The sequence below is a fragment of the Notothenia rossii genome (assembly GCF_949606895.1).
Source record: "Notothenia rossii genome assembly, chromosome: 2".
Lineage (NCBI taxonomy): Eukaryota > Metazoa > Chordata > Actinopteri > Perciformes > Nototheniidae > Notothenia > Notothenia rossii.
The window spans coordinates 7185272-7198106 of NC_136904.1; the positions used below are offsets into that span (position 1 = coordinate 7185272).

Sequence of the window (12835 nt, forward strand, 5' to 3'; positions counted from 1 at the left end):
ATACCATTTTGTATTAATGATTGTTGAGCTGCAGAGTTTTCCACATATTCTACAGACTCTCCTCTTTCTTTGGTATGGATCCACTTAAAGAAATCGCACCTCAATACATTTTTTCAATGAGAATGTTGATCCAAATTGATCCAATCCTTCAACATTTGTATCACTTTCAGTCCAAATTATAGTTAAGTAAGGGATAATGTGCAGCGAGGCGTTCATTATGGGGAAAATAACCCCCGACGGGCTCATCAGGGTGTTCTTTTCCCCATAATGACCAAGTTGCTGCACATTATCCCGCTTATTACACGGCCATATACTAAACCAGGGGTCGGCAACGTTTTTGATATGAAGTGCCATTTAAAAAAAATGTTTTAATTTTTTTTTATCAACGGGGGTGAGGAGCTCGACGCTCGTGAACAACAGGAGGGCGGGCGGAGCCTCGCTGCGGACAAGCAGTGTGTGGACCTCTCAGCGCAACTTACATGATGCCGAATTTAACAAACAAATGTACACACAGAACACACAGATGGCCAGTCCGCCCCTTTGTAGCATATTATTTCGATGAGAGATGAGCAGATCGCCACTGGGCTTTCAACTAAATACACAGCCACGCAAAAACTGCGGCATTTGTACAGCTCCTTATGGGTACTGCAATTAGTGAAGTGCTTTCCTCCGTGGTGAAACGATCAGCACTGCACCACGGAGGAAAGTGGCAGACAGACCTGGAGTTAAAGTGAGCGGGGCTGCGCTGCGTGCATGGCTTCCTTCTGCAGGTAACGGGGAGACGAGCTCTGGCGGCGGTCTCGTTCAGGATCCGAAAATAACATTTTAATATTTTGCACACTTATTCCTAGCGTGCCACTGGTTGCCGACCCCTGTACTGAACAAACTAAGGACTCGACTCCCAATATTAATTGAAATTATTTTATTGACTTAAAAATTATCGCATTTCTTCCGCTAAGAAAAAAAAAACTCCGTTCCACGGCGCACCAACGGCTGGAACTGCGACCACAACAACTTTATGGCAGCACTCAGCACTGTCCAACTCTGTTCACAGTTTCTGATCCACTAACAAGTCCCTAAACACTGCAGAGCCCATACCGTGTTCCTGTTAGCGTTTACTTCCTCTCTGCCTTCTTCTGGTGATTTATGTGACGTCCAGCGCTCCGTCTTTTACCCTCTTTTACTTTCTCTTTCTTGATCCTCCTTAGCAACGGAAGGAACTGCTTCGATAGCGTTTTTGAGGAGCTTTTTGATTACAGATTCGAAAACATTGCTGCTTGCTTTAAAAGTAGCACAATTAATGATGTCAAACCTTGGAAAGTATCTAGATATCCCTGCCCTAATGCCAAAGTAACTGGCAACTGAATATGTTTTGCCGTCTGATGTCTATGTCTGGACCCCTGCGTAAAAAGGAGGGTTTCTGCCCCGTTGCTTCTCCGCTGTTTTCTTGTCCCAGTTCAGTTTGCTTTTCGGCCAAACTGTGTACAGTTAAATCGACCGGGTTTCTTTGTGCAGATGTGAGCGTCCTTAGAAACGGTCAATAAGTCCTTGACCGCGGTCTGTGATATCCGGATTAACAACATGTCACGTGTTCTGAATTGACCAATCAGAATTGAGTATTCAACTAAGCAGGTAGGCCATCCAGTTACTTTAGCCTGGCCGGCTCAGATGATTGGTCGTGCTTTTTACAGCACTAGGGCTTCCACAGCGGTCTCACACAATTAGTATTAATTATTCCAGCTGTGAGCAGGTCCTCCATTTTATTCTAAATGTATGTGTGAAAAGTGTTTCAAAGAAGTACTGAATAAATATAGTAGTTAGTAGGGCTACACATTTAATTGAAATTGTGTAAATCGCAATATAGACTAGTGCAAGGTATAAAATGCAGGAAGCATAATATCTATTAAAGGATACATTTGTTAATAATCCCTTTTTTTAATTAAGCATTGTGTAGCTGCTAATACATCCCAGCCTACAAATCAAAGATCATAACTGAATCCTTTTGATATATCTTTCAATGATTATTAGAATTATAATGAAATAAATGCAATTGTGCATCATATAGCCACTGCAATGTCACTGAGAATAATTACAATACGTTGTTTTTCCCAAATCGTCCAGCCCTATTAGTGAGAAATGCAATGTGAACAAATATAAAATCCTAAAACTGTTTTGCAGGGTACATTTTGTGATTTGAAAGGTCCAAGTTGAATGAAAGTTTTCCAGTTGTTCTCCCCATCGTCACTGACCTGTTTTCTTTTTCCAAACAACTTGATGCACAGCATTGATGTGCTCTTCCCTGTTATTTGGTCCAGCAGTGTGATAACTAGAGTGGTTAGCCCCAGGCTAGCTGAGCTCAGGTTTCCTGTTTACCTCACAGAGAAAAAGAATATCCTATTAACAGTGTCAACCATGGCAGACATAGTGGGGCACCTGGTGCTCACTGTGGCTGTAATCCCTGGGATTTAGAGGTCTAGTTAGCTGCTCTCAAACCACCTCCAAGTAACAAGTACACAGTTCACCCTTTAAAGCTCCCCTATTATACCGTTTTTCATCAATATATTACAGGTCTCAGATATATACAGAACATGTCTCTGAAGTGTTTGACTCCAAACACCAAACAGATCATTGCAGCATCCCATAATCCCCTCTGTTTCAGCCCTGTTTCCAAAGTGCTGATTCCCTATGATAGTGGACTTTTTTGAGGAATTTACAGTAGAGCTAGAGAGGTTTGTGAGCAGATTAAGACCCCATTTACACACATACGAAACGCAAACGAACCAAATACGATATCAAAAAGTCTTCCGTTCACACGAGACCGCTCGAAAGCGCTAGACGCTGTAGTACATATGCCATGGTTGCCCTTCTGTTTATGCCCCGCCGTAGATTTAGCAACATGTAGTTCTTCATGTCCACTTGTTGCTGATGGTTGTGTTAGAGGTGCTGTAGATTTTGCTAGTGTCAGTAGCTACTGACCATGCTACAGCAGTGAGCGGTAGAGGTGGGGCTATGGCTTCATCGCTATCAGGAAATGATCGTATAGGGCGTACACACTGAGCCGTTTGGCCCCCCAGAGCGTTCTGTCTGCAGATCTATCCACCTTCGCACCCGTTATCGTTTGCGGGGTCTGTTTCCGTTACGGCCTCGTGTGAACGAACGGGCTATGCGAAAGAGAAAAGTAGCGGATACAACCGTTTGCTGTTTCTTGTGTAAACGGCACCTAAGTCCTTTGCTAATTGCCGAGGACAACACCAGGGGATGAATCAGAGGTGCATGCTGGGACTGATTGAATGCAACTGATAGTGGACATTACTTTTAGAAACAAACTGTAGTTAAGGTGGATCTGTCATATCTTCGTGGCTGACACGTCTTTCTGCTAATGAAAGATTGTATCTATTATATCTGGCACATTGGATTCGTACATCCTTAGTTAATTCAAATATACTAGTTAATAAGCAACCTCTGCTGTGATTTATAGTTGAACTTTTATGCAACAGCTTCTGTTTTACAGAAATTGCCAACTTTGTTTAAAAAACGCTCTGGGGTGAGCCTAGCTTGGGACATTTCTGAAAGATTGAGACACAAGTGGCCACACCTCTTAGGGAACAAGTGTTGTTGAAGTGTCCATTAGACAGATACAATCCCAATGCTCTCCTACTTTACTGATTTTAAATTCAAGATTAAATCAAGGCTACCTGGTCGTGTGCCATCACGCGTAAACGGAAACACTGGATGTGTCGTAGTATTGTGAAATCTAGTTGTGGTTTCTGGTGTTGCTAGTAACGTGAATGGGTACTATCTGTAATTGTGTTTTTTTCAAACGGAGATAACATTATTTTTGCTGACAAGGGACTACCGATGTAAATAAGCTTATAGTTCTGTTACAAGTGTCTCAACTAGGGCTGTGCAATTAATCGTATATTAATCTCGATTACGATTTTGGCTTGCAACTATTACGAAAACAACATCGAAATAAAACGATTATTATGTTTATTTAAATTTTTTAAATGTTTATATATTTTTTTTATTGGTTTTTCAGTTTAATTAAACTTAACGTTCAGGGTAATCAACTGTTAAAAACATACTGTTCAATTTTTTTTTTCAATAAATGGATGTTTTCAAAGTAAATGGATAATCGTTTTTAATAATCGTGATATCAATTAATGACCCAAATAATCGTGATTATGATTTTTGCCATAATCGCACAGCCCTAGTCTCAATCTGCATTCACGTGCCTGTATAGCTAGATAACCCTCTGTGGATCTTCTTTAAATGATAATCACATTTCATTGTATTTAGATCACTAAAATTGAAAAATGTACCTATACATATATTAACACATTTCTCTTTACAATCTGTACAGCTTACAGCACTCTGTCCTTAGACCCTAACATAAATAATATACAACTGCGCCGTAATGTAAGGGTTAAAACATGTGAAGCACATCTCTGTCCTCTCTTCATGAAGAGGTCACTAGTTTCCCTCGGCCTCCGCTTTTTAACGGCCAAAGTCGCACGAGGATGGGCTGATCTTTTTTCTTTCTGGGCGTCCCCCTCTGTTTATGAAAGGAAGCAAGGTTTTGAAGGTCAGGCGAATGTTGGCGGCGATGCATAATGGGAGCTACGCATGTTGGTCCACTGCGTAGCCGCTTGGCATACAATGACAAAGGGCTGGATGCTGTTATCTATATTTTTCCCACACAAGTTGCTTTTCCTGACTCATCCCAAAACACAGAAGCTTTCAGCGAGGTGCTGCAAGATAACCGTCTGAATGTTCTCCAGAATGATAGTCTGCTCCCACAGATTAGTCTGACATGTTGATGTTGGGCGTCCCGTTGAGTGTAATATTATCTGGAGTATGTTTGTATCAACTGCAGTGCTAAAACTTGGGCTAAACTTAGCAAAGGAACTGGTTTAGGTAATGGTTTTCTTTCAAAGCTACACCTACTGCCGTACAATTAGGGCTGTTACTAACAATTGTTTTAGTTCCTGATTAATCTGTCAATTATTTTCACGATTAATAGTTTGGTTTGGGAAATTCGACAAACAAAGCCCAAGATCAAATTCTCAAATGTCCTATTTTGTTCACATCTCAAATATTCACACTAAAGAAGAGATAAAATAAGTGGATACTTTGATTGAATTGGGGAATAATTTAAACGTGGGGTCATTTTGAAGAAACCAGCTCGAGTGCGCTAGAATTTGAAAATACACAGCCGGAAAAAATCTGCCACTTCCTCACAGAGCCCCTCCTCCAACACACACGAACGCGCACATGACCAATGAGGGCACGAGATAAGTTTGTGCACAGATGGAAGGCTGACAGGCAGGTAGGCCATCCAGTTATTTTAGCCGGGTCGGCTCAGATGATTGGTCGTGCTTTTGACAGCGCCACGGCTTCCACAGATGAAATTTTGTTATGGATTTTTTGTCAAAGCACTTCAGATATTCATTGCTATCGGGATGTTAAGAGCATTCCATGGAATATAACAAAAAGTGTATCTCGAGCCGGATTCTCAAACTTACCTACCCCACCTTTAAAGAGGACAATTTAATAATTGATCTTTGCAGTTCCACCACAGTCCAACATAACATCTGAATATTGCATTTTACCCAGCCAAAAATGATTTAACTTCTCAAAAGGCAGACTTTTTTACCACTTTTTCTAATATATGTATTTCTTTTGGATGGATGGAAAAGAAAATAGACTTTCCTGACAATGATTTAAGGTTGGCATTTCTTCCATTTCCTGACCCCGTCTGCTTTGTAAAGGATTGCAGACCGTTATTTATAGCCATATTTTTCCCTTTTTAGAGATGAACTGTGCTCAGTGAAGCTCCAGTCACCAGCTGACCTTTGACTGTCTTTCAGAGAGATTATTTGAAGTGAGAGATAGGAGGCCATATTCTTGATCTTTACAATGTAAAACATCACATTCATAATCGAGCAGAAAGGCCAAAGGGACAAGGGCGAGTTGTGTAATGCTCACACGTTGAATGAGAGTACTGTGACTCCTCCATACGTCGTTCAACAAACCTCGTAGTGTCTTCCAACAATGGCTTCTTGCAGGAATTTCTGTGTGCAGCTGTGTTCTGCTAAACCAGACCCTGCCAGAAACCCTTTTCAGAGACGCTCTCTGTGAGGTATGTTGTTAGTAATCGTCTAGAAATGTCCAACTTTAGACCACTGCTCCTTCCCAAACAGGAAAATAACATTACACAAACATGTGGCTAAACGTCATCCTCTTCCAACCATAGCAGGGACATGACTTTTTATATCATTCCATTGCATTTAGCTGACGCTTTTATCCAAAGCGACTTGCAATAAGTGCGTTCGACCAACAAATTAAAAACTTGAAGAAAACAGAATCATCAGGTTTCATAGATCCAAAACATTTCAAGTGCTTCTCAACTGGCTTTAGATAAGCCAGCCCTTTATTAGTATATAAGTGCTTTGTTAGTAATTCTATCGCTCGAAGTGGAGTCTAAAGAGATGAGTTTTCAGTCTGAAGAAGATGTGTAAGCTTTCTGCTGTCCTGATTTCAATGGGGAGCTCATTCCACCATTTTGGAGCCAGGATAGCAAACCCACGTGTTTTTGCTGATGGGAACTTGGGTCCCCCTCGCAGTGCGGGTGCAGCGAGCTGTTTGGCTGATGCAGAGCGGAGTGCACGTGCTGGGGTGTACGGCTTAACCATGTCCTGGATGTAGGAAGGGCCAGATCCATTCACAGCATGGTACGCAAGTGCCAGTGTCTTGAAGTGGATTCTAGCAGTTACTGGAAGCCATATCACCTGTCACTTCAACATTTGATAACTCACATTTAGGTTTCATAATATCACTTGTTGATTCTTCTTGATTACTTTTTTTCTCCAAAACTAGGGTTTCCTCCCTTTTTGTTTATGCGAGCTGAAAACTGACAAAACTAGACAACTGCAATTCCATCATATTCTGACATTTTATTGACCAAACAAATCATATTTAATCTCTAAAATAATCTGAAGCACTTTCTCCGCCAGACCAGTGCTGAGAGGGCATCCACCCCGAGAGCTGGGAGGGGGGTGTGTGTGAGACGTCGTGTCACGTGACTTTGAATTGAGCTGTCCCTTAAGTTATAGATACTATCTCTTTACGTATTAGTGATGGGATAAAAACTCGATCTTCTCTCATTGTTTTTTTTCTTCAAATGACGTCAAGACGCCTCCCTGGCGGAAACGCTGATCTGAAGATACATTAATAATGAAAATAATTTAAAGCTGCGTCTTTTATTATTTGACAATATACATTTCAGTTTCTCGCAAACAGGCTCGTCTTTAAAACTTAAGTTGAGTGAATGCTACAAGTCGAGTAAAGAAACAGCGCATCTATCAGTCCAGTTTATTTAGTGTAACAATAACAACTGAAAGTAAGCTCGTCCTTCCTCTCTGACATGATGCTAACCCTCTCCTTTGTGTTTGTCCTCCCTTAGGAAATGACCTAGAGGCCTTACAGATACATTTGTGCTTTTGTCGCTCCAATCTGCGTCCGCGGGGACCAGCGAGATCTGGAAGCACACTTGTTTCCGCGGTGAGTAATATCTACCTCAGCCAGGAAGCTGCTGGAGACCTCAGTCGGGCAGAAGGAGCTCTCAGCCGCTCGCTCACTGAGTCCTGCTTTCTGAAGACCATTTCAGACGGACTGGATCTGTCTGCCCTTCACCTCCCACAGAAACCACATCCTCTGATTCCAGCAGTCACTCACTTGTTTTTTTTTATTACTGTCATTTCCCCTCCGTGCTGTTGACCAGTGTCCGATTTTCCTTGGCTTCATTTTTGCTTTTAAAAGGATTTTCTACTTTTATTAGTGCAGGCCGGTATAGGTTTATATATGTACATGCATACGTGTATATACTCTATGTACTGCATGACGAAGGATTTCACCCCCCATTGTGAAGGAAAGTTAATGCACTTTAAAACTTAGCTGTAGTTTCACTTTAAGTTGTTCTTGACTTCCCCCCCTATTATGATAATTGTGTTAGAAGCTGGAAACAGAGAATCTGGAGGTGTGTGTGCTGTTTTTTAAGCTGGGCCTGAAGTATCTGCAGCCGGGCTGTTTCTGATCGCCCTCTGACCTCTCCCAGTTCTGCTGCCCCAGGCGCACTGAGATGAGCCTCTGGCAGGGGGAATCCTTGAGCTGTCTTTTTACATAACTTGAACAGTTTCAGGACTGTGGACTGAGCTTGGTGTTTTTGTAAAGAGGACAAGAGAACTTTCCGAGATAACGAACAAAAAAAGTTTCCGGTGCTGTTGCACCACCTATGTATTGTTGTAGTGCGCAGGAAAGTAAAATGGACTACAAGCGTCGCTTTTTGCTCGGCGGGTCCAAGCAGAAAGTGCAGCAGCAGCACCAGCAGTACCAGATGCCTGAGCTGAGCCGGACCCTGAGCGCTTCTCTGGCTTCCTCGTGCTCCGCCTCCTCGCCCCTGGGCGGCGGGGGGGGGATGCCGGGCAGCTGCCACCCGCCTCCCTCTGGCACAACCACCGCCGTTGCAGACATCCAGCAAGGCATCTCCAAATATCTGGATGCTCTCAACGTGTTCTGCCGGGCCAGCGCCTTCCTTACAGACCTGTTCAGCAGTGTGTTCAGGAACTCTCACTATTCCAAAGCAGCTATGCAACTGAAGGACGTGCAGGAACACGTCATGGAGGCGGCCAGCCGGCTGACTGCAGCAATAAAGCCCGAGATCGCCAAGATGTTGATGGAGCTGAGCGCCGGGGCCGCCAACTTCAAAGACCAGAACGACTTCAGCCTGCAGGATGTTGAGGTGGGTGATCACACACAAACGGGCACCAAACCCACTTGTTGAATTAATTTGCATACTTGAGTTTGTCTCATTGTGTTGACTTAAGTTGAATGACTCTATCTTCTGTTAGCCAACCAAACAAAACAGTTATTGACATTCAAGTCAGCTGTTTGCTCTCCTAGGAATGAATAAATGAAGCTAACAACCTGGGGTCCTAAAGCTAACCACCACATACTTTTATCATATTGGACTACTCATGACCTGTCTTCTAGCAGGAGTGCTAAGATGCTTAGCTGCTCTCTGTCAGGACTCAGGAGGCTGGCTCCATGAATCAGTGTATCTTGGCTAAAATAGGATTCTCACGCCCAGTGTTAAGCAGGTGTCAGGATCTGAGGGTTAGGTGTGAAAAACACTGAGGATGTGAGAAGAATTGTCATCTTTTGTCATGGCGAATACCAACCCAGCTTTCCACAGCACGCAATTTGCTGATGTGTAACACTTAAAACACAACTAAGGTATTTTTCATGCAAGTTTAATAGGGGATTGGGACGCTGATGCACCGGTTTAATATCAAGGAGAATCTGCTGTGATCCGGCAGTTCTTTCTCTCTGACTTTTCTCAATTGTCCTTCTGTCATGATTAAACCACACTTCTAGCTTTCCCTAAAGTCACAAAGGGATTACTCACACTGGTTTCTGATCATTTATTCCAGACTGGTTAGTCTCTGCGTGTCACTGTCTGAACAAGAAATGTCTCTTGCAACAATTTTGAGAAAGCAGACCCTCTAATGGCTGAGGAAACAGGTATAGCAGTAATCCTATAGTTGTTGTTGTCTGTCCGACCCACTTTAGACCGGGTCAGGAGGTTCATGAGGCCAGGTTGGATAATGCATGTTGACGCTGTCCGACCCTAAACACGGGTTCATTTCAGGCTAAAACTTCAGTCTAAAATGGACACCTTCAAAAGATCTGAACTAGCTGCTCTTGCTTTGAGAAGTTATTACAATGAGTTGTGATGAAAAATGCCATTTACAGAATTTATCGGAGTTATTCCAATAGATAATTATGATCTATTTTTGTCTTGACTTCCACTAAGAGACAGTCTCATGTGGTTTTCATCAGCAACAGGTAGCTGCTCACCACACCCACGCAACCCCACCCTTATGATTACTCCATCTGCTTATTTATCCTCAATTGAATACACAGTTGTGAGCCTGAGGGAACTCCCTGTGTGGCTGATGGTCACCCACTCGTTGTTAAACTTTTTGTCGTGGCAGCATTAAAGTAGCTTCTGGGATTTGAAGACAGTCAAAATAGCATTTCAAATAGAAGAGAGGTGGAAAACAAAGACAAATCTGTTTGCATATGGAAGTGGATAGTGTTACGTATGAACTAGATGCCAACAAAATCCACTACAACTTCACTCTAACGGCCCGTCCACACGGCGGCGTGCGTTGAAGCTTCAACGCTTCTGCCCATTCACTTTGAATGGGATGACGTCACGCTTTGCCAAACTGCATTGTGGGAGCTTTGCTCGCGTTGCTCGCTTCAAAAGTTGAGCAATGTTCAACTTTTGAAGCTTCGGCAGAAGCGTCAGCAAATCAAATCATATGCCAGTACAAGCTCTAGCCAATCAAACCTCGTGCTTGTGTGTTCACCAACTTTGTTTCCCCCGGCCCCTTATCGGAGAACACCCAGCTAGCAACCTAGCAACCAACCAATCTTCAGCTAGTGGCAGTCAGAAACTCAGGTATCTTCGAATCTACTTTCAAATAAATATGGGGAAGTGTCAGTTCAACCGTATTTGGCTGGAAAACATCGAATTTAGTGCTTGGTTGAAACCAGTGGAGGGGACCGTGTTTGAAGCCCGCTGCACCTATTTTAAACAAAATTAGCGTGTGTTTTGCTAGTGCAGGGTTAGCTAGTGCAGCAGCTCCCGCAACAACATCGGGGGAACTCCGGGTGACGTTTGGGTCGACGTCAACCCTAAAAGCGGAGGTGCTGTGGACGCTAAATACCAATCGTACAACAGCATGAAGGGTTATGTTCAGTCATCGTTCTCATGTTGAACATGAATACATTTTACTTTAAGTAATTATGGGACTTATTTCTTCTTTCATAGCAATCTTTTCTTCATACTTTCTTGTCATGAAATGGGTCTTAAATTCTATTCAAGGTGGTCTTAAAAAGGTCTTAAAAAGGTCTTAAAAAGTCTTAAATCTGAGTTGGTGAAACCTGCAGGAACACTGAAAATAACAAAGCACTATGCAAACCATAAACGGACAAAAGGGTTGTGAACAAAATTGATCTACAATTTGTTTGCAATATTGTATCAATGCATGGGTGCGGAGTATTGTTTAATCTTTTTTACATTCTCTTAAAAATGTAGCATGATTGGCAAGAAGTTAGATTAGATATTGATAAACGGATTTTGACAAACTGCATAACTCGCAGTACTAAAAAGGTTACAAATTGCAATTTATCCCATATTATGTTACTGCAATAAGCACCATATTTACTAAATGGTTAAAATTGTAATAATATTGGATTCTTGCGTGATTACCACCCCATGTAGGAAATAGGTAGGTACAAATATTTTTACAATTGACATGTAAATATTGGCTGAACCAATGCCACTTCCACATTTTAATATGGAAAAGTTTCTACTCCTATCCAGCGTTTGTTTGCTTGCTTGCTTGCGTTCAGACTCCTGAAATAACTCCACCAGTATTTCTTTCTTTGTTTTTGCTGTGTAGAGCAGAATTATGAACGCACCAAGATGGCAAATACCCAATTATATTTGATTCTGTGGCACCAGTGACAAATCTGAAGTGGTTTTGTATGTGTGCAACAATCCATCTTAAAGCAAAGATAAGACACTAGTGTGGCTGCGGCACCTCGTGGATGTGGTTGAGCCCAAAACAGGAAACACTTCTGAACCGCAGTCAGTACATCTCACTCTCTGCGGTCCTGCATGTGCACAGATGAATATTAGAGGAAGCCCAAGTCTGTGAAAGTTTAGACCGCATGGCTTGGCGCTCACACTTGCTGTCTGGCCTCGGGCATAAAGGGTACATTTATTAAAGCAGAGAAGGAAACGTATTAACATTTGACCGCACAATGGTCCTATTGGAGTGTGTTAGTTGTGTGAACCTCTGAGAAAACAGATATTCAATACCATCATGACGAAGCAGTGAAGCATAATGTGTCAGTTAAAGGGAACAAAAAAAAGTTGAATGTCACAGTGAGTGTTTCTTTTTTAATCCAAGTAGATGTGTGTATTCATCGTACAGAACATGCTGACAGTAAAGTAATATGTTTTAAAAATAATATTTGTTGCACTTAGCAAGAAATGAGCAGAACATAGAGTTAACTTGCACAGTAAGGGGGTTCTTTAAATCCTAAAATATGTTTTTATAATGCACAGAGACAGTAATGTCATATGTTTTACAGTTCAATGGGAGTGTTCACCAAAGCAGAGTAAAATAAATGCTAAACGGAGAGTCTCTACAAACAAAATAGTAAAAAATATGATGGAAATCTGATTAAAGCCAAGTAATCGAAACCTTGTTACCTTTTAGTTGAGTTAATCTGCAGCAGGCGTTACCGCTATGCCATGAGTTATTGATTGAGACTAAATATCTGCGTGCTTTTCTCCCATGTTTTATTTTGGAAGAAGTTCTGTGCATGCATCAATTATACTTGTTAAAACTTAGCTTGCAATAATTGCTGCTAATTCAGCCTGTCCTCAACAATGTGATGTGAGTGTAAAAGGATTTTCCTTTGTCTGCATGCGTCGAGGAATGCTGTTTGGCAGCTGGATGTATTATGAGGTCTTCAAAAAAACAAATGCATGTCTGAGTTCTGGGAGTTGTGGTATGTGGAGCTTTCCCCCCCCCCGTGTTCCCCAGCTTGCGTCTCCTTCTCCTCTTTCTTTCTTTCCTATGTACCATCCCCCCCCCCCTTTTTTTTTTCACCAAGAGCCTCCAAAAGTTCAGGTCAGTGCAGTCTGCAAAACAAACCCCTTTTTTCCACAAATCGGGGCCCAAATCTGTGG

General features: G+C 42.2%; 1 protein-coding gene across 2 annotated transcripts in view; it reads left to right on the top strand.

The window, feature by feature from the left end:
- The window catches only part of LOC307028691 (granule associated Rac and RHOG effector protein 1-like), a 58714-nt gene that overhangs the window by 10779 nt on the left and 35100 nt on the right, over positions 1-12835 (top strand). For both annotated transcript variants that reach the window (XM_079663932.1, XM_079663933.1), the window contains exon 2: positions 7466-8800. In XM_079663932.1, coding sequence (XP_079520058.1) covers positions 8294-8800 — 507 coding nt within the window. In that variant the 5' untranslated portion in view covers positions 7466-8293. The remainder of the gene's footprint in view (positions 1-7465; positions 8801-12835) is intronic.